Source organism: Bos indicus x Bos taurus, chromosome 15, assembly GCF_003369695.1.
Source record: "Bos indicus x Bos taurus breed Angus x Brahman F1 hybrid chromosome 15, Bos_hybrid_MaternalHap_v2.0, whole genome shotgun sequence".
NCBI classification, from domain to species: Eukaryota; Metazoa; Chordata; class Mammalia; order Artiodactyla; family Bovidae; genus Bos; species Bos indicus x Bos taurus.
Window position 1 is genome coordinate 37,967,188 of NC_040090.1, and position 22,998 is coordinate 37,990,185.

Sequence of the window (22,998 nt, forward strand, 5' to 3'; positions counted from 1 at the left end):
GAAAGTGAAGTCGCCCAGTCCTGTCCAACTCTTCGCAACCCCATTGACTGCAGCCCATCAGGCTCCTCCGTCCACGGGATTTTCCAGGCAAGAGTACTGGAGTGGGGTGCTATCGCCTTCTCCGACATCTCCTGCTTAGGAAATTTAAAATCTTATTCTTCTTTCCAGTTCCCTGATTTCTATTGGGCTTCTTAAAGAATATGTTTCTCTTTTAAAATTCATTTAATTTATAATCTCAACCCAATTTTTATCTGTTCTTTTTCTTCTGTCTCCATTGATGAAGAAAGTGTTTTTAAATTTCTTCAGATTATATATTGGGCCCTGGGAAGCCCAGGACCCTTTCAAATTGTCAAATCTCCTGATTTCCCACTCCCAAGGCAGCTTCTTAAATGCAACTTGCCCTCAAGTAGTGTCCATAATAAGGAGTTTCAGAGTCAGGAAGTAGATAGAATTAGTCAAGTAGCACTTCTTCCAGAAGTATAAAATATTTGAGCCAGTCTTTGAAGAAGATGTAGATGAATTATACAGATTAATGTGAGATCAACTGTGAACTATTCTAAAAATATGTAACTAGTAGATATGTATATATAATATTACATATGTATAAATGAAACTATTATGTATAGCTATTAAATATGTAATTATTAGCATTAGTGTTATTAGAAGTCATCTAAAACACTAAAATATATTTAATTATTCTAAAAGGGAAATGTTTACTAAAAAAGAAAAAAATTTTTGAAAAAAATTTATTCAAATTTTTTTTAAGCTGTGGGCCTAAAATAGGCAGTGAATTATTAAGTACTGTTGCCAGTGTCTTCAAAAGACATAGGGCATAGCTGAGGAGTAGACCAGGGTCAACAATTCTTCTGGCCAGGAGGGTCTTTCCTAGTTGATATTCTGCTTCTATTTTCTCTAGATTTCAAACTTCCTTGCTTCCTGGACAATCCTTGGCACTTTCTCTAATTGTGATGATTTCCTACCTTATAGCTGCCCCTGAAATCTGTGACTATGATGATAAGGAAAGGATTTCCTCCTAGTACTACCTGGAGGCCTCTTCAGATCCAAAGGCTGAACCCTGAATCTGACCTCACGATTCTACTTTGAGATTCTTATCTTTGTGTCTATGTTCTATTTGTTTTCAGGTCTTGTTCTGACACCTGATTTTCTGGAGAAGATGCTGTGGCCTCCAGTGACCTAAATTATACCCCACGACCAGATTATGACCCTAGGGTTGTGTTTAATGTAGCCTGAGGGCCCCTTGAGCCAATGTGGATTCACTCTTCAATCTGGTGCTGCCATCATTAAATCTTTTGATGTCCTAATTATGTAGAAGGAAAATATCACTCATATTAGTGAATTTGTCCTGGTGGGCTTCCCTACTTACTCTTGGCTGCAAGTTCTGCTTTTCTTCCTCTTCCTCATCACCTACCTGTTTGTGCTGTTGGAGAATGTAGTCACCATCCTCACCGTATGGGTCACTGGATCCCTGCACAAGCCCATGTATTATTTTCTGGGCACCATGTCCTTTCTGGAGACCTGGTATATATCTGTCACTGTCCCCAAGATGCTGGCTGGATTCCTGCTTTGTCCCAATACCATCTCCTTCTTGGGATGCATGGCCCAGCTCTATTTCTTCATGTCACTTGCCTGTACGGAGTGTGTGCTCTTGGCTGCCATGGCCTATGACCGTTATGTGGCTATATGTTGGCCTCTTCACTATCCGGTTATGATGACCACAGAATTTTGTGTTCAGTTAACCATCAGTTCCTGGCTGAGTGGCTTTACTGTCTCCTTGGCAAAAATATACTTCATCTCCCAAGTTTCCTTCTGTGGTAATAATATCTTGAACCATTTTTTCTGTGATGTTTCCCCCATCCTCAAATTGGCCTGCATGGACTCATCTGTGGCAGAGATGGTAGACTTTGTAGTAGCCATCATCATCCTTGTGTTTCCTCTCTCAGCCACTGTCCTTTCCTATGCCTTCATTGTCTCTGCCATCCTGCACATTCCTTCAGCCACTGGGCAGCGGAAGGCCTTCTCTACCTGTGCCTCTCACCTTATGGTGGTAGTCATCTTCTACACAGCCGTGATCTTCATGTATGTCCGACCTCGGGCCATTGCTTCATTCAATTCTAACAAGTTGATCTCAGCCATATATGCAGTCTTTACTCCCATGCTCAACCCTATCATCTACTGCCTGAGGAACAAGGAGGTCAAAATTGCCATCAGAAAAACCATGGCAAGTGGCCGAGCTCTTTTCTTGAGAGATTCTCTTTGCTGAAGAGATTCAGATTTCAGATTTTCTTCTTTTTTTCATCATCTGCAATGATAAACATACTGACTTAATACAATAATTAAGGAATAAGAGGTTATATATCAAAGAAAATTCCCTTTTCTTTCTTGTATTAATTAAATTCTTTCTTTTAGGAGGCAAAGAGTTAAATAATCAGAACTCTAAAACACATACATTAGTAAAATCATTATAAAGTAATTCTATTTTTCAAGAAGATATTCAGAAATAGTTATACAACTAGTTTTTAGAGTTATATTAACGGCATTTTTCTAGTTTAATTTTGTTTTGTTTTAAAAGCCCTTTCTGTCTTAGGAGGCATATAAAAAAGAGGCTCTGCGATGGTCAATGTAGTGACCTGTTGCTTGCTCCTAGTGGGTTAGGGGACTTGTTCCTTTTATAATCAACTGACCTTAACGATATCTCATTTAATTACTTTTTAAAATCTATGAAAAAATGAGAGAGAAATACCTTTCAGACTCCAAAAGAAACATTGCAAGATAGCGTGCAAAACTTACCATGGTAGAGAGAAAATAGGATTTTATATACATATATATGTATACATACATATATATAATATCTTGGCCCATTTTATAATAAAACCCACTTAAAAATGCATTATATGATATGTAATATAAATTTTTATAGTATAAAATACATACAATGTAAAATTTCCAACAAATGGGATATATTTATAAAATACATAATTTCACACTTTAGTTCTCTTCCTTTATTGGAACTGCTACATATATAATTTTGGGGGTGTTATAGTTGGGGCTTAGACTCAGAAAAACTAGAAGCAATTCATTAAAGCCCCCTAGTTTTCAAGTAAAGTAAGCACTGGCATTAACAAGAGCCACAAAACTGCTTTTGTTAGTAATGCTTACTTGGCCTGGATGTATAAGATTTTTCCAAGTTTCCCAGAACATCTCCCTTCTAAATTTTTTTTTTAATTTTGTAATGGTGGATGCAATATGCTAAGAAGTAGTACATGCTTTCATTCAGCCATTATAAAATGATAGAGGAAAAATGGATTCTGTCTGGCTTAGCAAACATATTGGATGAGAAAATTAACAAAATATGTTCTGCCAAGAGTTTAAGGATGGCAGGCATGCCATTTTACCCTAACAACTTAGAAGCCACATCTCATAAGTTTTAATTGGGTTCTTAATTTATATATTATATTTGTTTTGTTTTGACTTTACATTATAACTACATGGTCTTCCTATTTTGTATTAAGTTTTTATATAAGATCAGTTGAGGGGCTTCCCTGTTGTCTCAGTAGTAAAGAATCTGCCTGCCAAGGCAGGAGACACAGGTTTGATCCCTGATCCGGGAAGATCCCACATGCTGTGAAGCAACTAGGCTCATGAGATACAACTATTCAGCCTGTGCTCTAGAGCCTGGGAGCTACAAGTGCTGAGCCCACCTACAACAGCTATTGAAGCCCACTTCAATAGAGCCCAGTACTCTGCAACAGAAGAAGCCACAGCAATGAGAAGCCCTTCTACTGCAACTAGAGAAAGCCCAGGCAGCAATGAAGAGCCAGCACAGCCAAAAATAAATAAATTTAAGAAAAAATATCAGATAAGATTGTTTTAATTTGGTTTTATAAGCTGTGGTAGTTTTCAACTTATCTAAACCTGATATATTTTCCTGGCCCTCATGAGTTTTAGTCTAACCACTGCATAATTTCTGATAATATCCCTCGTAGCTCAGTCGGTAAAGCATTCGCCTCAATGTAGGACACCTGGATTCAATTCCCAAGTTAGGAAGAATCCCTCGGAGAAGGAAATGGCAACCCACTCCAGTATTCTTGCCTGGGAGATCCATGGACAGAGGAGCCTGACAGTCTGCAATCCACGGGATCGCAAGAGTCGGACGCGACTGAGAGACTTTACCACCACTACTACTTTTCTTTAGTCGAAAGGCACTGGTGTGGGTCATGGCCCTCATATAAGCACTAAAAGCAATGTAAGATACTTTATCTTGAATCATATAATTCCTATCCAAGTGGTAGACTTTTCAGTCTTTTGTCAAAAGATACCAGTATATATTTATGCTTGAAAACCTTTATTAATCATTATTGCACAATTAATGTTATTTTGAAATCTCATGGGCTTCCCTGTTAGCTCAGAGGGTAAAGAATCTGCCTGCAATGCAGGAGACCCAAGTTTGATCCCTGGGTCGGGAAGATCCCCTGGAGAAGGGAATGGCAATCCACTCCAGTATTTTTACCTAGAGAATTCCATGGACAGACCACAGGGTTGAAAAGTGTCAGATATGACTGATCAACTAACACTTTCTTTCTGCTTTGAAATCTCATAAGATTGTTTTTTATTCTAAAAATGTTTTAATTTTAATTAAGCAGCTATATAATATTTATTATTACAACCTCAACCATTATCTATATTTATAAACTGACGTTCCTTTTCTGGTTTAGACCACCTGATTTAAAAATTTTCTGTATAGTCATTAGGCCATGTGTTATACAAATCCTCTGTGTTCTTACACATGTTCTATTTTACTTGATGAATTGTATTTCCAAGGGAGGTATCTTTGTCCATACAACAGTTCATTTTTATCTCTCCTTTGTTACTTTTTGCTTTCAATATTTATTTTGCTTTAATATTTTTAATATTTTATTTTTAAATGTTTAAATCATACAGAAAAGTACAGAAAATGGTATAACTGAAAACTTTGTCCACAATTCAGGTTTCCTAAATTAATGATTAGAGGCTGTACATACTACTAGGTGAAGTAAGTCAGACAGAGGAGAAATATTCTATGACATCCCTTATATGTGGACTCTAAAAAGTAATGATACAAATGAACATTACTTACAAAACAAAGAGACTCACAGACTTAGAAAATGAACTTATGGTCACCAGGGGAAGGAATAGTTAGGGAGTTTGGAAAGGTTATGTACACACTGACCATTAGAAATGGTTTAAAATGGATAATCAACAAGGACTTATTGTATAGCACATGGAACTCTACTCAATGTTATGTGGCAGCGTGGATGGAAGGGGGGTTTGGGGAGAATGGATACATGTATATGGATGGCTGAGTCCCTTCACTGTTCACTTGAAACTATCACAACATTGTTAATCAGCTATACCCCAGTACAAAATAAAAAAATTAAAAAAAAGTTGTACATGGATTTTATAATTATATTGCCTATTTAATATTGTACTCCAGTTATAACTGTGCTACTATATTCAAAATCAGAAGAGTGGCTTTCAAGAAGGAAAGATGGAATGACTTGTAGCTGACTAGAAGCTTCAGAGAAGGATGGAAATAGGTAAAGGTTTTCCTAGACAACCATCAGAGAGTGAACCAGAAAAAGTAAGATAAATTGTCAAAGCTGATGGTAGCAGGAAGTCTTCCATGTAACTAAATTGGTAAAAATTTCCCCTTTGTTGCAGGAAAAAAATGTATTGACTGTATAAGTAAGGGTTCAATCCGATAAACCAGACCCAGTAGGAGATATGCATTAAAAGATTTATTACATGGAACTAACTTATGAAACTGTGGGAGTTGGCGACACTAACTTGAAATTCGGAGGGCAGACAGTCAGGAAAGGTAGCCTGGAACTCTTGGGCATGAGATTAAGCTACTTCTCACAGGTGAAATTTCTTCACCCTCAGTTCTCCTCTTAAGGCCCTTAACTTGATTGAACAAAGTTCCTCTATATTATCTAGAATAATCTTTCATACTTAAAGTGAACTGAACACGGACTTGAATCACCTCTAATAAAATACCTTCACAGAGACACATTAGTGTTTGATTGAAAAACTGGGAAATAAAGCCTAGCCAAGTTGATACATAAAATTGGTCACCATGGTCTTCCCTTGTCAACTTAGAGTTCACATTTATCTCCTTAAATCATGCAATCTCCAAAATAAAGGCAATAACAAAGTCATTCTTCCACCTAACACAATACAACTATCCTGTGTAAAACCAAAACTATGCTAATTCTTTCTCCAGAAGCTGCAAAGTCCTTGGGAATCTTCACATTTTTCCCTTGATATTATAACTTAAACACTGTGGTATAAATGTATTTATTAATATATTTTATGCTAAATGAGATATAGGGGTACACATATATTTATAACAAAATACATATTTATAATATTCAAATATTACAAATCTTATTTCATTTCTGCAGCTGGTCACATGGTCTTTACTAATGTTTGTAATTGTCTTTAACAACCCATTCCATATTCTCTTTGCTCTCAAAAAAGCACCTCAGCTGTCCATTGTTCTTTGCCTAGTATGGTGACTGAAACCTTCATTCCTGAAGGGTCTGGGCCATAAGAAATCCTGCCTGAACCAAGTTGTTGTAATTTTCTATTAACTTTAATCACGGTGCTAAGAGATTCCCTAAGGGATTTCCTGTACCCCAGTCATACTCTTCCCGGTAAGATCAGTGAATGCCATGAGCACAGACACATTGCTGTATTTCATTTGCTGTGCAACACACTTTGTTTATTGATCAGAAGCAATGCATTGTGGGAAAACTACAAGAATGGATAAATCATTCTGTAAATCCACAGATGGTAGCTTTGACAGAAGTACTACATTTAGGGAAGGCAATACTATGTCAAAAGTTAGTGTCTATTCCAGGAAGAACATAGTGTTGCCCCTTCCATGTTGGAAGTGGTCCAAAGTAACCAGTCATCATCAGGTAATTGGCAGGAAATAGTGCCATATTAGGGACTCAGTGTTGGTCTGCTGCTGAAAGATTGGGCTCTAGCTCTAGCCAGGTCATCCTTAGCAAGTATATGTCAATGATTCTGAGCCCATGCACAAATTCCACCCCTGCCATCATGGTCATTTCACTTATAAGCCCACTGGGAAAGGACAGGTCATCCTATCCACTCATTTAAACAATAATTTTTTGATGAGGTCAACTTTTGGTGAGTATTCACATGGAACACAAAACATCTTAATGATTTTTTTTTTCCCATTCAGTTCAGTTCAGTTCCGTCCCTCAGTCATGTCCAACTCTTTGCAACCCTATGAACTGCAGCATACTAGGCCTCTCTGTCCATCACCAAGTCCTGGAGCTTACTCAAACTCATGTCCATCGAGTCAGTGATGCCATCCTACCATCTCATCCTCTGTCGTCCCCTTCTCCTCCTGCCTTCAATCTTGCCCAACATCAGGGTCTTTCCCAACGAGTCAGTTCTTTGCATCGGGTGGCCAAAGTATTGGAGCATTTCAGCTTCAGCATCAGTCCTTCCAATGAATATTCAGGACTGATTTCCTTTAGGTTGATTGGTTTGATCTCCTTGCAGTCCAAGGGACTCTCAAAAGTCTTCTCCAACACCACAGTTCAAAAGCATCAATTCTTTTGTGCTCAGCTTTCTTCATAATCCAACTCTAACATCCATACATGACTACTGGAAAAACCATAGGTTTAATTAGATGGGACCTTTATTGGCAAAGTAATGTCTCTGCTTTTTAATACACTGTCTAGGTTGGTCATAATTTTTCTTCCAAGGAGCAAGCATCTTTTAATTTCATGGCTCCATTCAGAGACGTATAATCACATTGCCTCTTCCCAGACTTCCTTGTCTCCAGTTTTTGAATCATGCTCCTTGTAAATCCTGGGCCATCCAGAAAAACCATTGATTAAGTATATAGATTTATACTTTTGATCATTTCTCTTACTAGGCAAAATGGACAAACAGGTGTCCTGGTCAAGGTTCTGTCCATTGGGACAAATCACCTTTACCATGGTCCTCCAGGGATGTACTGGAAAGGGGCTGTACTGCGGTAACTGTCCACGTTAGGGTGGCTCCTGCATATTGTGCAGAATCATCTGTAAACCATGTCCAGGTTTTCTCTTCCTCAGTCAACTAACTGGTCACAGAGAATTCCCCAAGATGCTGTATGTGTGGCCTAGGAGATAGAAGGTAATGCAGCAAGAATAAGAGCCATGGGCATTTGGGCCACTTCCCCATGCAACTTAGGTCTTCATGGCTTGTTCAAGCCCTACCTCATACACACCACTTCCATTCTATAATGGGGCACTACTGTCCATGTCTAACCCTATAGCTTGGTGGGTCAGATAACACCCAATTTATAATGGCAGCCAGGTCCTTCATGGCCTATGGTTAAATGTTCTGACAAATGTTCTGACAAATGTCTGACAAAGCCCAATAGTAAGCTAAAAGCTGTCTCTCAAAAGGAGAGTAGTTATTCACAGAGATGTCAGGGATTTGCTCCAAAATCCTGTTTGTTCTGTGATTCATATAAAAGGGTTTCTTAAAAGCTCTAAACAGCATCCCTATGTTCTACTGACACTTCCAACACCTCTGTATCTGTTGGATCATACAGCCCATAAGACAGAGAATCTTAGACCTGTTGCAGAGCCTTTTCTTATTCTGGACCCTGCTTTTTGAGTCATCTGGTAGATAAGCTGGAATAGCTCACCCACGTGAGGAATATTGCCTTCAAAACCAAAGCAGCATACTAGATATTATGCCTCATTTTTCCTTACCTTACAAAGGATGTCTTGACATGCCCCTCACTGTAGTGGCGGCCTTCCCAGCCTGAACCTGGAGGTGTGATGCGCCCTTCCTTCCCTGGCGCAGGCTTGTGCTCCATTGAGGCAGTGGCCTCTCTGTCCCACCTCTCCACTGGCAGCCCTCACTGAGCCTAACCTGGTCAGGCCACAGTTCCCATCACTCACCCACTGTGCAAGCAGGCAGGCAGGCAGGGCTCCACGCCGGGTACGTCAGCTCCAGAGCCACCTCGGCACTCATGAGGCTGGCTGCTGGGGCCAGCAGCAGGCTGAACCCACAGTGCCTGTTGCCTCAGACAGTGATCATGACTGCCTGACGTGTCAGCCATCTTTATGTGGCCACCATGGTGTCTGCAGCCTGCACGCCTCGGCCACCGAGGGCTGGAGGACGACACTGCTGGAGCAACCTGGTACTTCGGACTTGCCCACTTTTATGTCGCACCTTTATGCTCTGGGTGCAGTGGCAGTGAGGCAGGCTGCTGCACTCAGCCTTCACCAGAGTGCGCCCCTCCCCCAAGCAGGCGACTGTTAGTGAGTAACTGTCAACTAGCTGCTGTTATCGGGCCCTGGTCAGCCATTGGTCAGTGCCAAAATTGGCCCCTCCCCCTCTTGTTTATAACAGGAGCCCCAATTCCGACTGAGGGACAATGATTTTTTGAGACTGCTAGTCTGCCCTCTGGGTCTTCCCAGGTGGTGCAAAGGTAAAGAATCCTCCTGGAATGCAGGAGACTCAGGTTTGATCCCTGGGTCAGGAAGATCAGATCCTCTGGAGAAGGAAATGGCAGCCCGTTCCAGTATTGTTGCCTGAAAAATTCCCATGGACAGCGAAGCCTGGCAGGCTATTGCCCATGGGGTCACAAAGAGTCAGACACAACTGAACACACAGTCTGCCATTTGCTCAGTCTGCTAGCTTCTGATTAAAGTCGTTATTCCTTGTTTAAATAACCCATCTCTCAATTTATTGGTCTGTTATGGGGCAAGCAGAACAAGCATGGGCTCGGTAACAACATCACTGCTTCTGCTGCTAAGTCGCTTAAGTCGTGTCAGACTCTGTGCGACCCCATAGACAGCAGCCCACCAAGCTCCCCCATCCCTGGGATTCTCCAGGCAAGAACACTGGAGTGAGTTGCCATTTCCTTCTCCAATGCATGAAAGTGAAAAGTGAAAAGTGAAAGCGAAGTCACTCAGTTGTGTCCGACTCTTGGCGACCCCACGGACTGCAGCCTACCAGGCTCCTCCGTCCATGGAATTTTCCAGGCAAAAGCCCGCTCAGTTCAGTTCAGTTCAGTCCCTCAGTTGTGTCCGACTCTTTGTGACCCCATGAATTGCAGCACGCCAGGCCTCCCTGTCCATCACCAACTCCCGGAGTTCACTCAAACTCATGTCCATCCAGTCGGTGATGCCATCCAGCCATCTCATCCTCTGTCGTCCGCTTCTTCTCCTGCCCCCAATCCCTCCCAGCATCAGAGTCTTTTCCAATGAGTCAACTCTTCACATGAGGTGGCCAAAGTACTGGAATTTCAGCTTTAGCATCATTCCTTCCAAAAAGCACCCAGAACTGATCTCCTTTAGACACCTAGAAATTTCACTTCAGTGGAAGGTACTTGAATTTTTGTCACATTCATCTACACTCATCTGATAGGTAAATGTCTCATTGAAACGTCTAGAGTAATTGCTGCTTCCTGGTGTTATTGTTGTTCAGTTGTGTCCAACTCTTTGCCACTCCATGGACTACAGCATGTCTGGCTTCCCTGTCCTTCATTATCTCCTGGAGTTTGCTCAAATTTATGTCCAATGAGCCAGTGATGCTATCTAACAATCTCATCCTCTGCCACCCTCTTCTCCATTTGCCTTCAATCTTTTTCAACATCAAGGTCTTTTCCAAAGAGTCCACTCTTTGCGTCAGGCGGCCAAAGTACCGGAGCTTCAGCTTCAGCATCAGTCTCTCCAATGAATATTCAGGGTGGACTTCCTTTAGGGTTGGTCTGATCTCCTTGTTCTCCAAGGGACTCTCAAAAATCTTTTCCAGCACCACAATTCAAAAGCATAAATTCCTCGGCACTCAGCCTTCTTTACAGTTCACCTCTCACATCCATACATGACTACTGGAAAAACCATAGCTTTGACTAGAAGGATCTTTGTTGGCAAACTGATGTCTTTGCTTTTCAATACATTGTCTAGGTTTATCATAGCTTTTCTTCCAAGGTGCAAGCATCTTTTAGGTTCATGGCTGTAGTACCATCTGCAGTGATTTTGGAGCCCAAGAAAATAAAATATGTCACTGCTTCTACTTTTTCTCTTTCTATTTACCATAAAGCTATGGGACCAGATGCCATGATCTTAATGTTTTGAATGCTGAGTTTTAAATCAGCTTTTTCACTCTCCTCTTTCACCCTCATCAAAAGGCTTGTTAGTTCCCCTTCACTTTCTGCCATTAAAGTGGTATCATCTGCATATCTGAGGTTGTTAATTTTTCTCCTGGCAATCTCAATTCCGGCTTTGATTTATCCAGCCAGGCATTTTGCATGATGTACTCTGTATATATGCTAAATAAATAGGGTGACAGTATACAGCCTTGTCGTACTCCTTTCCCAATTTGGAACCAGTCAGTTGTTCCAGGTAAGCTTCTTACTATTGCTTCTTGATCCGCATATAGGTTTCTCAGGAAACAGGTAAGGTGGTTTAGTCTTCCATTTCTTTAAGAATTTTCCACAGTTTGCTGTGATCCACATGGTCAAGGCTTTAGAGTAGTCAACAAAGCAGATGTTTTTCTCCCTTGCTTTCTCCATGATTCAATGAATGTTGGGAATTTGATCTCTGGTTCCTTTGACTCTTCAAAACCAACTTGTACATCTGGAAGTTCTAGGTTCACATACTGCTGAAGCATAGCTTAAAGGATTTTGAGCATCACCTTACTAGCATGAGAAAAGAGAGCAATTGTCCAGTAGTTGGACTGCAAGGAGATCAAACCAGTTCATCCTAAAGGAAATCAATCCTGAATATTCATTGGAAGTACTGATGCTGAAGCTGAAGCTCCAATACTTTGGCCACCTGATACAAAGAACTGACTCCTTGGAAAAGACCCTTTTGTTGGGAAAGATTGAAGGCAGGAGGAGAAGGGGATGACAGAAGGTGAGATGTGTGGATGGTATCACCGACTCGATGAACATGAATTTGAGCAAGCTCTGTGAGGTGGTGATGGACAGGGAGGCCTGGTGTGCTGCAGTCCACAGGGTCGCAAAGAGTCAGACATGACTGAGCGACTGAACTGAACTGTCCAGTAGTTTGAACATTCTTTGTCATTACCTTTCTTTGGAATTAGAATGAAAATTGACCTTCTCTAGTCCTGTGGCCACTGTTGAGTTTTCCAAATTTGCTGACATATTGAGTGCGGCATTTTTACAGCATCATCTGTCAGGATTTGAAATAGTTCAGCTGGAATTCCATCACCTCCACTAGCTTTTTTTGTAGTAAGGCTGCCTAAGGCCCACTTGACTTCACCATTCCATGATAAGAAAAAACAATAAGCATAATATCTTTGTAATAATGCCACCCAAGTGCAGCTCTTTGCATGAGGCCACTGCCATGCATTATTCCTCCCCTCTTCCCCTATGGTGTTACCAGGCAACAGTTGCCATGGGACTGGTAGTGAGAGGGTAACAGGCAGGAATGCCAGGGGTCTCCAAATGGAGGAAATAGGTTGCAAGTGTTAGACACTTTTTGTCTCTCCCTTAAGCAGCAGGAGGAAACAAACTCTCCAAGGAAATGTTTTTCTTAAGCTATGTTAATGAAACACTGCATTTGCTTTGGAATTTGCCTTTCTTCAAAATGATTCCACCTAAGACTAACTTTTTTTCTTTTTTCAAACCTTGGGCTGATAATAGCTCAACAAACCAGTATTCATATCAATTATTTTATGGCTGCGGGATGATATACCTCATGCCATCCTATCTCAAAAATGCATATTATGGAAGAGGGGCCTGGTGAAACTCCCTCAGCCTTGAGTTGTCTATCTTATCTGATTAATAACTTTCTAACAGACATAAAACAGCTTGCTAAAACTAGCACGGGGGTCACTCTCCATCCCATTTTTGATGTCAATATCAGAAGCTTTCTCAGTCCCTTTTCACTTTAATAAAACTCTGCTATATGAAATTTCTTGAGTGATCAAGCCTGGTCTCTGGTCCCAAAGCTAAATCTTCTTCTTTGGAGATCATGAATCCAACAGTTCACCGTAAGCTATCTGTAGCTGTCATTCTTGGCCATTGGTCAGCACCATGTGGGCCCTGCTCACAAGCAGCCAACTATTAATGAGCCATGTTTATGAGGAATTCAGCCAAAGACCCAGTGGGAGAGGTGGTTGTCTTTGGGAGTGAAGTAAGAGGGGAATCTTGCCTTCTCCCTAGGGTCTCCTAGCTCGCCTGGCCCTGGGCCAACAGGCGAGTTGAGAAACCAAAGAACAAGGATGGGGGCTGTGTCCTGCAGGTCTCCAGAGCCCTCACCAAGGGGAACCACTGGCTTGGTCCAGGCCTTGAGGTAGTGGTAAGCTTCTTCCACATCCCTGTTTCTGTGACCTAATAGCAGTGGCAGTCTGCCTGGGTTCACAGTCTACGGGACCTGGCTGACCCCCCACCCCCATCCCACTGTTTGGGGAGCCTGAGAGCCAGTTGGGTCCTGGGTGCCTGGCTCCCTCAGTGATGATAGCTGGGCAGGGTCTGGGGACCTGGTCCTGAGGAAGCTACCAGCTGAGATCTACCTTCTCTTAGCCAAGACCAGGACCTTGGCAGGGGAGAGTTGTGCCTTGGCACCTTGCCTTTCTTGTCAGATCAGAAAATGACATTTGTTTGGTGGACATTTATAGGAATGTCATTAGCTGACCATGACTTAACCTCAAGAACAAAGGATTTGACACCAAGAAGTTATTTTCTAAGAACGTCATCATCAACTAACCATCAGTCTCTGTGAGTCCGACTGCTATGCTTACTGCTTGCACTCTGCCACCCATTACAACAACCACATTCAACTTATCTTTGATGATTAAGATATGACGATGGCCATGCCACGTGAGATCCCATTATTCCCATTGCGTTTAGAGATCCCAGTTCAGTGGTAGCAGCTCCCACTATAATTTCTGACCTACACAGAAGAGCAACCACAGGGCCCTTAAAGGATGCTGGATCTTCTCTCATAAATTTGTTTCTCACAGTCATAGTGAAAGATGTATTCTCCCAGAGTGGGTGAGCAGGCCTTATTTGATAAACCCATTCCAACAGTTTATCTCCCAAAGCCTTTGGACAACTTACTGTACAGTATATAAACATAAATCTTACACTTTAAATTCTATTTACTGTGGTAGACCTACCCTTGCACTCATGTTTTAGCCAGCCAACTAAACAATCTGTAGAGCCCTTTCTAACCTCTTGAGCTGAAACACTGAATCCAAGGTCTCTACTTAGTGGGCCATATCAATAAGTTTAGCCTGATCCAACTTTTTTTCCTCCCACCATAGTTTCATACCCATGAGCTCCATCCCCACACGTATCTCCCAGATTTCTGTCTGTATACATCAGAAAAATTATGCTGCTCCTTTGATTTATAACAACTCTCACCCTTTGAGTTTGCTGGAATGTGAGTCTACTTACAAGTTTGGAAGCAAAAAGGGAAGGTGAGAGTGGTGCCTGAGGAGAATCTGCAGTGTCTTAATGGCAACAACCTCAGGGGCATTTATTATATGTTTATAAGGCAAATGAGACCAAACTCTCATGAAACAGCTAATTATTGGTCAAAAAATTAGCAGAACAATGTCCTCAGAGTCATGGGAATCTTTTTGTCCCTAGTCCCATTGTCAGGTTCCCATTCCTCCCTAAACAATACCCTCACTTTAACAGAAGACATCCTGGAAATTTAGGAATTCAACTTGCATTATAATTGAGCTACTAACATACTGAGACTCTGGGCTTGATTTTGAGAAAGCATAGCTAGAGGTTTCTTCAGGGCCATATAAGGAGAATAACATTTCTACCCTTCTCCTCACACTTGAGAGTCATTGAGGCAACATCTGTAGGTCTTCTGACTCAGCAAACATCTACTCTTCGAACAAGAAATGCTCTCCTCTTCTTGGAGATAATTATGAATTCCCTGCCCTCTAATAATCTGCCCAGGGAGCAGAAGGGAATATGGAATGATGACTTATAGATCCCACATTACCTTAAGAAGATGACTAAACCATGTTAATACAGACCATTAATGTGTGTGTGTGTGTATGTGTGTGTTTCTAGGAAGAGCTTGGTGGTGTCCTATTGTGGAATCTACAGAAATCCACCTCCTTCACAGACTAGACTGTCTAGGATCTTCTGTATTAAAATGTGAGCTTTGACTACAGTTTTCAATGTCTTCCCCACAACCATATAAGGAGAGCAGAAACTACATATTTTCCACAATGGGGTTACTGAGCCTGGCACCATAGCTGGCACAAAGTAGAAATTAAATAACACTTGATGAATTCATAAAGAATCTCAGCATCAGAGAAAATATTTAAGGGCCTAAAATAGAGGTCATCAGCACTAAGTTCTAATCACCTGACTTAACTGAGCAGCAGCAAACTGACAAAACTGACATTTAAGGATACACGCATCCTTCCTCTGAATATATCCAGGACTATATCACTTAACAACTCTTCCACTGCCACCCCTCGGACCCAAGTCATTGGCTCCTTTCTGGGTCATTGCAACAGGTTCCTAACCAGTCTGCTTGCTTCCTTTCTGGTCCCTGTAAAGCCTTTAACAGAGTAACAAAGCAAAGTCTTTGACAAAATGACAATTCCTCTTAAACAAAATTCAAATTATTTCAATTTCCTATTCAAAGACCCCCAAAAGTTCCCTGATTCACTTGGAACAAAAGTCAAAACCTTCACAGTGGTTCTATATGCTTACTCCGCTTACTCTCTGACCTCATCTCCTCCATCCAACCCAGCTTGCTCACTCCAGTCCAGCTCCATTGGTCTCCTTGTTTGCCTGTTTCAGCTTGACCTCAGAACCTTTTCAGTGGCTCTTCTCTCTGTCTAAAATGACCTTCACATTTTTGCTCAAAGGACATTTTCTCAGTAAGATCTGCTCTAACCCTTCTATTTAAAGTTAACAATTTCTTCCTACATTCTCTGTTCCTCTTACCTTTTTTAGCTCCAAAGCACTTGAAAACTCCTAATATACAATGTGACACTTATGATATTTTATTTCTTGTTCTCCACCACCTAGAAGGTAACATCCTTAAGAAAGGATGGTTGGTTATTTTTTTCTATATTATTGCTATATAATGTTGTGTTCAGTGCAAAGTTGAAGTTAATACACATTGAATGAGAAAAGAGGACAGAATAATGGAAGAAAACAAAGCGTGCAGTTAGGGTTACATATTGAATGAGAAAAAAAAAAAAGAACTATGGAAGGAAAACAGAGCAGGATACATTGTCTGCTTTAGTCTTAATTAATTTGCTCTGAGATACTCACTTGTGCTCACTGCAACAGTTACCTCCAGAGGAAAGACCGAGATACAGTCCTGCTTTCACAGCGCTCCTGAGACCTCACTGGGTCTTCTCAAATCCCTGTGAATTTGGCACAGATGCACAGTACTAGCCCAAGGCCTGGTCATTAGGTGTGAACTCAGAGATTGTAAATAGCCCGCCTTCCATGTTTCCTTTACTGGGGTGCAGAACTCATTTACTGAGAGATGAAAGAAGAGTTAAGAGGTCAGGAATCACACCCAGGAGATTTATTAAATTTCCTGTCTCCCAGCACTTCCAGGAAGGGGTCAATTCAGCTGGGGAAAGAGCTTCTTTTAAATAAAGCTTCTGAATAGAGAGACAAAGTCATTGTCATCACATAGGGAGCAGAAGAGCCACCCCCAAGGACAGGGCCCTGTCTCACTGTGGCCCCTGAGAAAGTGAGGCCAGGCATTGCAGACCTTCCTTTGGGTCCTCTTCCTGGATCATCTGCACTGGTTTTCCTTTATTCAGCTTTTCCTCCAGAGTCAAATAGGGTGAAACTGTTTTTAGGAGTCAAGCATTCACCTTAGTTAGACAATTGCTTTATGGCTAGGAAAATTCCTTCACAAGGTGACTGGGCCAGAGACACAGCCTGTCTTAACCTTTCACATAAGGAGGGAACAGTCTATTTCAGGTTCCTATGAGACCCTTCTCTCTGAAGTGTAGGTCACTCAAAGACCAGGTGGCCCATCCCAGAGAGGCCCTGCCAAGCCAGATGGATGGGAATGCCCTGACCCACTGATCCCACATACCTCCTCACAGCTGGTCCCCTTCACGCACTAGTACAAAATCTAATTTCTATTTGCACATCTTCACCCTCCAAACAAGATACACAGCCAACAGTGAAATCTACCAGTAGTATTTCCTATCTATCAGAGGTAAGGATTTTATCTCTGTTTGGGGGATATTATGAGGTTTCTGTAAACGAATGATCAGGAATTGGCAGCAGGACCCTAGTTAGGAAATGTGGATGGTTAGGAAATATTTTTTGTTGCCTTGGTCTTGGACATGTCATTAATGTTGGTCTCATTTATTCAACAAATAATTATCAAGGATATTCTCTAATTAAGGAGCTGTGCCATATACTGAACAAACACTGTGAATAAGACATAATCCTTACATTTAAAGACTAGCATTAAAATATTTGCTTCAATAGTCAGTGAAGCCACTTACTCTGAGAAAAGCAAGGCAAACTTCTGGGAGGTAGTAACAGAGATGTTCTGAAGTACCAGGAAGTTTTAACTGAGAAAAAGACTTAGAGCATGTGAAATGGGAAAGGGGAAAGAAATGGTGCTTTCTAGGAAGAAGGAGCTGCAAGTGCAAAAGCCTAGAGGCAAGAGGAAACAAAATTTCCTGGAGAATTTCTACTGGATCAACATGGAGTGACTTGGGGTCCAGACAGGGACGGAGGAGGGCAGAAAGGCTAGGAACCACAGGCAAAAATGAGGCAGGGGAGGTCAGCTGGCCAGATGATTAACTGATTTTGAGGGCAATCGATTAAGTATGTTAATAGCCAAAAGTGGGGAACAACTTAAATGTCTACTGACAGATGAATGGCTAAAGAAAATGTGATATAAATATAATGGAATTTTATTCAACTATAAAGAGAAGGAAATCTGGTCCTGTGCTACAACACGTAAGAAATTGGAATACACTGTGTTAAGTGAGGTCAACCACAGGAGTCTAAATACTACATGATTCCTCTTATGTCATTTAAAGTAGTCAAACTAGCAGAAAGAATGGTGGCTTCCAGGGGCTGCTGGGATGTGGAAATGGAGAGCTGCTGTTCAGTGAATATAAAGTTTCAGTCATGCAAAATAGAAAAGTTCAGGAGATCTACTGTACAACATTGTGCTTACAGTTGACTGTACTGTACACTTAAAACTTTAAAAGAGTAGATTGCATGTTGTTTGTTTTTTACCACCAATAAAAACAAAAAGAGAGTAATTGAACAAAAATTTCTGTAAACTGGTTTCTGTATACTGCTCATACTTTACATTTATTGAGAATCTATCAACAGTCAGAAAACTAAGATCATGGCATCTGGTCCCATCACTTCATGGGAAATAGATGGGGAAACAGTGGAAACAGTGTCAGACTTTATTTTGGGGGGCTCCAAAATCACTGCAGATGGTGATTGAAGCCATGAAATTAAAAGACGCTTACTCCTTGGAAGGAAAGTTATGACCAACCTAGATAGCATATTCAAAAGCAGAAACATTACTTTGCCAACAAAGGTCCGTCTAGTCAAGGCTATGGTTTTTTCAGTAGTCATGTATGGATGTGAGAGCTGGACTATAAAGAAAGCTGAGAGACGAAGAATTGATGCTTTTGAACTGTGTTGTTGGAAAAGACTATTGAGAGTCCCTTGGACTGCAAGGAGATCCAACCAGTCCATCCTAAAGGAGATCAGTCCTGGATGTTCATTGGAAGGGCTGATGTTGAAGCTGAAACTCCAGTATTTTGGCCACCTGATGCAAAGAGCTGAGTCAATGGACATGAGTTTGAGTAAACTCTGGGAGTTGGTGATAGATAGGGAGGCCTGGTGTGCTGCAGTCCATGGGGTCACAAAGAGTTGGACACGACTGAGCAACTGAACTGAACTGAACGTTAATCCTTAGTCTCTATTCTCTCCTTTCTTCTCAAGTTTCAGGGAGGAAGTTAATCTAATTGGAGAATGAACCGGAATAAAATTCTCTCTTTTTCTTAGAAGATACAATGACCAGTACTTGTATCTCTTGTTCTCCTGTTCCACCAGTCCTTCTTCAGTGGGAAGTACTGCCCTGGTCCTGCTTTGCTTGTGACTGCAAAGGTAATTATGTTCATTTTGAGGTTGGTTTAGGAAGTCCATTATCCACTGACACAGAAATTACCTCCCGTAATTTCTACTTTATGAAAAATAAGGTGATGTTTTGGCTGCACAAATATCTCCTGTCTCAATTGCTTCACAACCTGGGTGGGAGAGAAGGAAATATGTGTCAGGCCTTCTCAAAGATGCTGCATCTCCTGAAAAGAAGGGAAGGAAAAAGAAGCTGGATACCATATGTCTGAACTTCCCAGGTGGCGTTAGTGGTAAAGAACCTACCTGCCGGTGCAGGAGATGTAAAGAGACATGGGTTCAATCACTGGGTCGGGAAGATCCCCTGGAGGAGGGCACAGCAACCCACTCCAGTATTCTTGCTTACAGAATCCCTTGGACAGAGGAGCCTGGCAGGCTACAGTCCATGGGGTCGCAGAGTTGGACACGACTGAAGTGACTTAGTGCACTCCATATGTCTATATGTCTAGATTTTCCCTTTAATGTTTCCCATTGGTTAAGTTGCTCCTGTTTCTCAAGAGAAGGAAGTGGGATGGTAAAGCAGAGCAAATGCAGAATTACTGCCCAAATGGGACTTGCCTATAATGAAGGAAACATCAGAAACAGGAAAGAAATGTGCTATTTTAACAATATGTTATCAGTACATACTTGGTAATTTAATTTATGAATGAATGACTAATACATGGTATGATAAACTGAGCAACTAATTTCTTTCAATCAAGGGCTGTAGCATTGTAAAGGCAAGGAGTCCCCAGTGACCACATCAGAACTACCTTATCTGATTTTTCATAATTTCAGATAATGAAAAATAAACCACAGAATGGAGCTCTATAACTCCACCTTGGAAAGTGGTTTCATCTTGGTGGGGATTCTGACCGACAGTGGGTCTCCTGGACTGCTCTGCACTACAATCTCAGTCCTGTACACACTGGCCCTCACCAGCAATGGCCTGCTGCTCCTGGTCATCACAATGGATGCCCGGCTCCATGTGCCCATGTACCTCATGCTCAGCCAGCTTTCTCTCATGGATTTGATGCTTACATCTGTAGTTATTCCTAAAATGCTTGTGGATTATCTGCGTGGAGAGAATGCCATCTCCTTTGAGGGTTGTGCCCTTCAGATGTTCCTAGTACTGACCCTGGGTGGTGCAGAGGGCCTCTTACTGGCCTTCATGGCCTATGACAGGTATGTGGCCATTTGTCATCCTCTGAACTACATGGTCCTCATGAGGCCCAGGATCTGCTGGCTCATGATGGCCACCCCTTGGACCCTGGCATTCCTGAATTCTGTGATACACACTTCATATACCATGCATTTTCCTTTCTGCATGACCCGGGAAATCAGGCACCTCTTCTGTGAGATCCCACCCTTGATGAAATTGACCTGTGTAGATACCTCCAGGTATGAGTTCATGGTGTATGTGTCAGGTTCCGTCTTTCTCATGCCTTCCCTTGCTGCTATTCTTGCCTCCTATACGTTTGTCCTAGCTGCTGTCCTCCACATGTCCTCAGGAGAGGGAAGGCAGAAAGCCCTCTTCACGTGTTCTTCTCATCTGACTGTGGTGGGAATGTACTATGGAGCTGCCATGTTTATGTATGTCCAGCCCAGCTCCCACCACAGTCCTGAACAGGACAACATCCTCTCTGTATTTTATATTGTCCTCACTCCAGCACTGAACCCTCTCATCTATAGTCTGAGAAACAAGGAGGTAATGGGGGCCTTCAGGAGAGTATTAGGGAGGTTTTCTCTTATCTAGGATGGTGGCTGCCAGTGTGATATTGAAGCCCTATAACTCCTAGATGGTGCTTCATATCCACTCCTGGTTTTATGTGGTTCTTCTACATTATGAAAATTCTGAAAATCTGCCACATTAGAACTACGTCCGCATTTGGTCTTAGAGACACAACTTTGTCTCTATCAGCTCTGTATTTTGATAGTTAAGAAGCATTCATTTCTCTGATCAATATCCCAGGATATGTTTGAAATTCTTTTTCTGTTCTGACAGAGTGACCTTACATTTTACTTCAGTAGTTTCTTTTCTTACCCTCTGACAATCCTATACCCAATCACAGAGAAAGTTAGCCAGATTTTTTGGACAGCTCAATTTAAAGCAGAAATAAAAACTAGAGAGGAACATGAAGATAAAATGAAGATAGAAATGTTGAATTTTACTTGTTGCTATTGACAGAATTTCTCAGTTTTTACCTTCCTATTAGTGAGCATTTATAGTCATATAATATTAGACATTTTACTGTGGACAGACCTTCCCAGGTTTATATCAGAGTCCTAGACACTGGAAAAAAAATTCTTACACAGTTACTTATGCTTTGGTTTCTGCATCAACTTTTCAAGCTACTCATGTTGTATCAGGACAGCCAAGTACTTTCTTTTCACATTATTTACAAATAAATCACATTATAAATTATTGATGCCTTAAAGGTCATGTGTGAAAGCAGCCAGCACACTTGGTAATGAGCATTATAATTCAAGAGCTCCCTAATGCGAACATGCTCCTTTAAAGCCTCGGCCCTGATTGGTACTCCTGAATAGGAATTAATGGTCAAATCGACATCTGAAATGGAAGCAGTCTTACCAATATCTGCATCATCACCACTTACACTTTTCCCAGTCACCGTGTTTTTCCTTTATTAACTCCTTTCTGCCTCAGACCCTTTGAAGATTTCTTAAATTCTGAATTTAAAATGAACTCCTCTGCTCCACATACCTTGCCTGGAAACCTTTAGCTACTCTGTAATGCTTGAAGCTAATTACATAAGGAAACAAATTTTAAAAAGATAACTTTCCATGAAAAAAAAAGAACTAATATTTCCTTTGGACAAGATTTAGCAAAGATCCAATCTATCAGTAAGTTCTGTGGTATTTCTTTCCCTAAAAACATCCCAGTTTTCAACACTCAAATATTCCACTCTGGTCCCAATTACCATTATCTCTGCCCTGGACTTTTACTATAGCAGATTACTAACTGGTCTTCATAATACCAGGAGCTAGATAATATACCCTTATTCTAATGCATAATGTATCTACAAGTTATATATACATATGTATGTATGTCTTTCCTGGTAACTCAACTGGTAAAGAATCCTCCTGTAAGGCAGGAGACCCTGGTTCAATTCCTGGGTTGGGAAGATCCCCTGGAGCAGGGATAGGTTACCCACTCCAGTATTCTTGGATTTCTCTGGTGGCTCAGACAGTAAAGAATCCGCCTGCAGTGTGGGAGACCTGGGTTCCCTGGAGGAGCATGGCAACCCACTCCAGTATTCTTGCCTGGAGAATCCCCATGGACAGAGGAGTCTGACAGGCTAAAGTCCATGGGTCACAGAGTCAGACATGACTAAGCAACTAAGCACAGCACAGCATGTATATATATACAAATAAACTGGTTCTATATATGTACATAGAACATTCTTACGTATTCACCATCTAGCATTAGCAATACCACTGACGCCTTTGCTTCTCTTCCCTAGTCTCATCTTTTTGCCTCTCATCAAATGTTCCAGGTCCTGATGGCAACAACACAGCCCTCAGTTGTTTTATCTCACCACACACACATCACAATCTGGATACATAGCTAGGTTTGTTTATTACATTTTTCTTTCAATTTTTATGAATTGTTTTAAATTTTTTATTTTATTTTAAATTATATAAAATATTTACCTGATTAAAAAATCAACCTATGAAGTAATATCTATCCCAAGAAGTCTAGCTGGTGTTTTTGCCCTCTCCAAACTTCTCACTCCCATTCCCTACAGCTAATGATATATACATGCTTCTTGCATAATAACTATTTATTTGCAACT

The 22,998-nt window shown here is 41.3% G+C and overlaps 2 protein-coding genes across 2 annotated transcripts; both read left to right on the forward strand.

Annotated features, from left to right (window-relative positions):
* Nucleotides 1–1,324: 1,324 nt before the first annotated feature.
* On the forward strand, nt 1,325–2,281 carry LOC113905019 (olfactory receptor 6-like). Its single transcript, XM_027562059.1, is given in 1 exon segment — nt 1,325–2,281. A coding segment is annotated over 1 exon segment (957 nt).
* A 17,719-nt stretch (nt 2,282–20,000) lies between these two features.
* Nucleotides 20,001–20,936, forward strand: LOC113904842 (olfactory receptor 2AG1-like). The gene has a single exon (XM_027561930.1). The coding sequence runs from the start codon at nt 20,001–20,003 to the stop codon at nt 20,934–20,936; it is 936 nt and encodes a 311-aa protein (XP_027417731.1).
* Nucleotides 20,937–22,998: the final 2,062 nt, after the last annotated feature.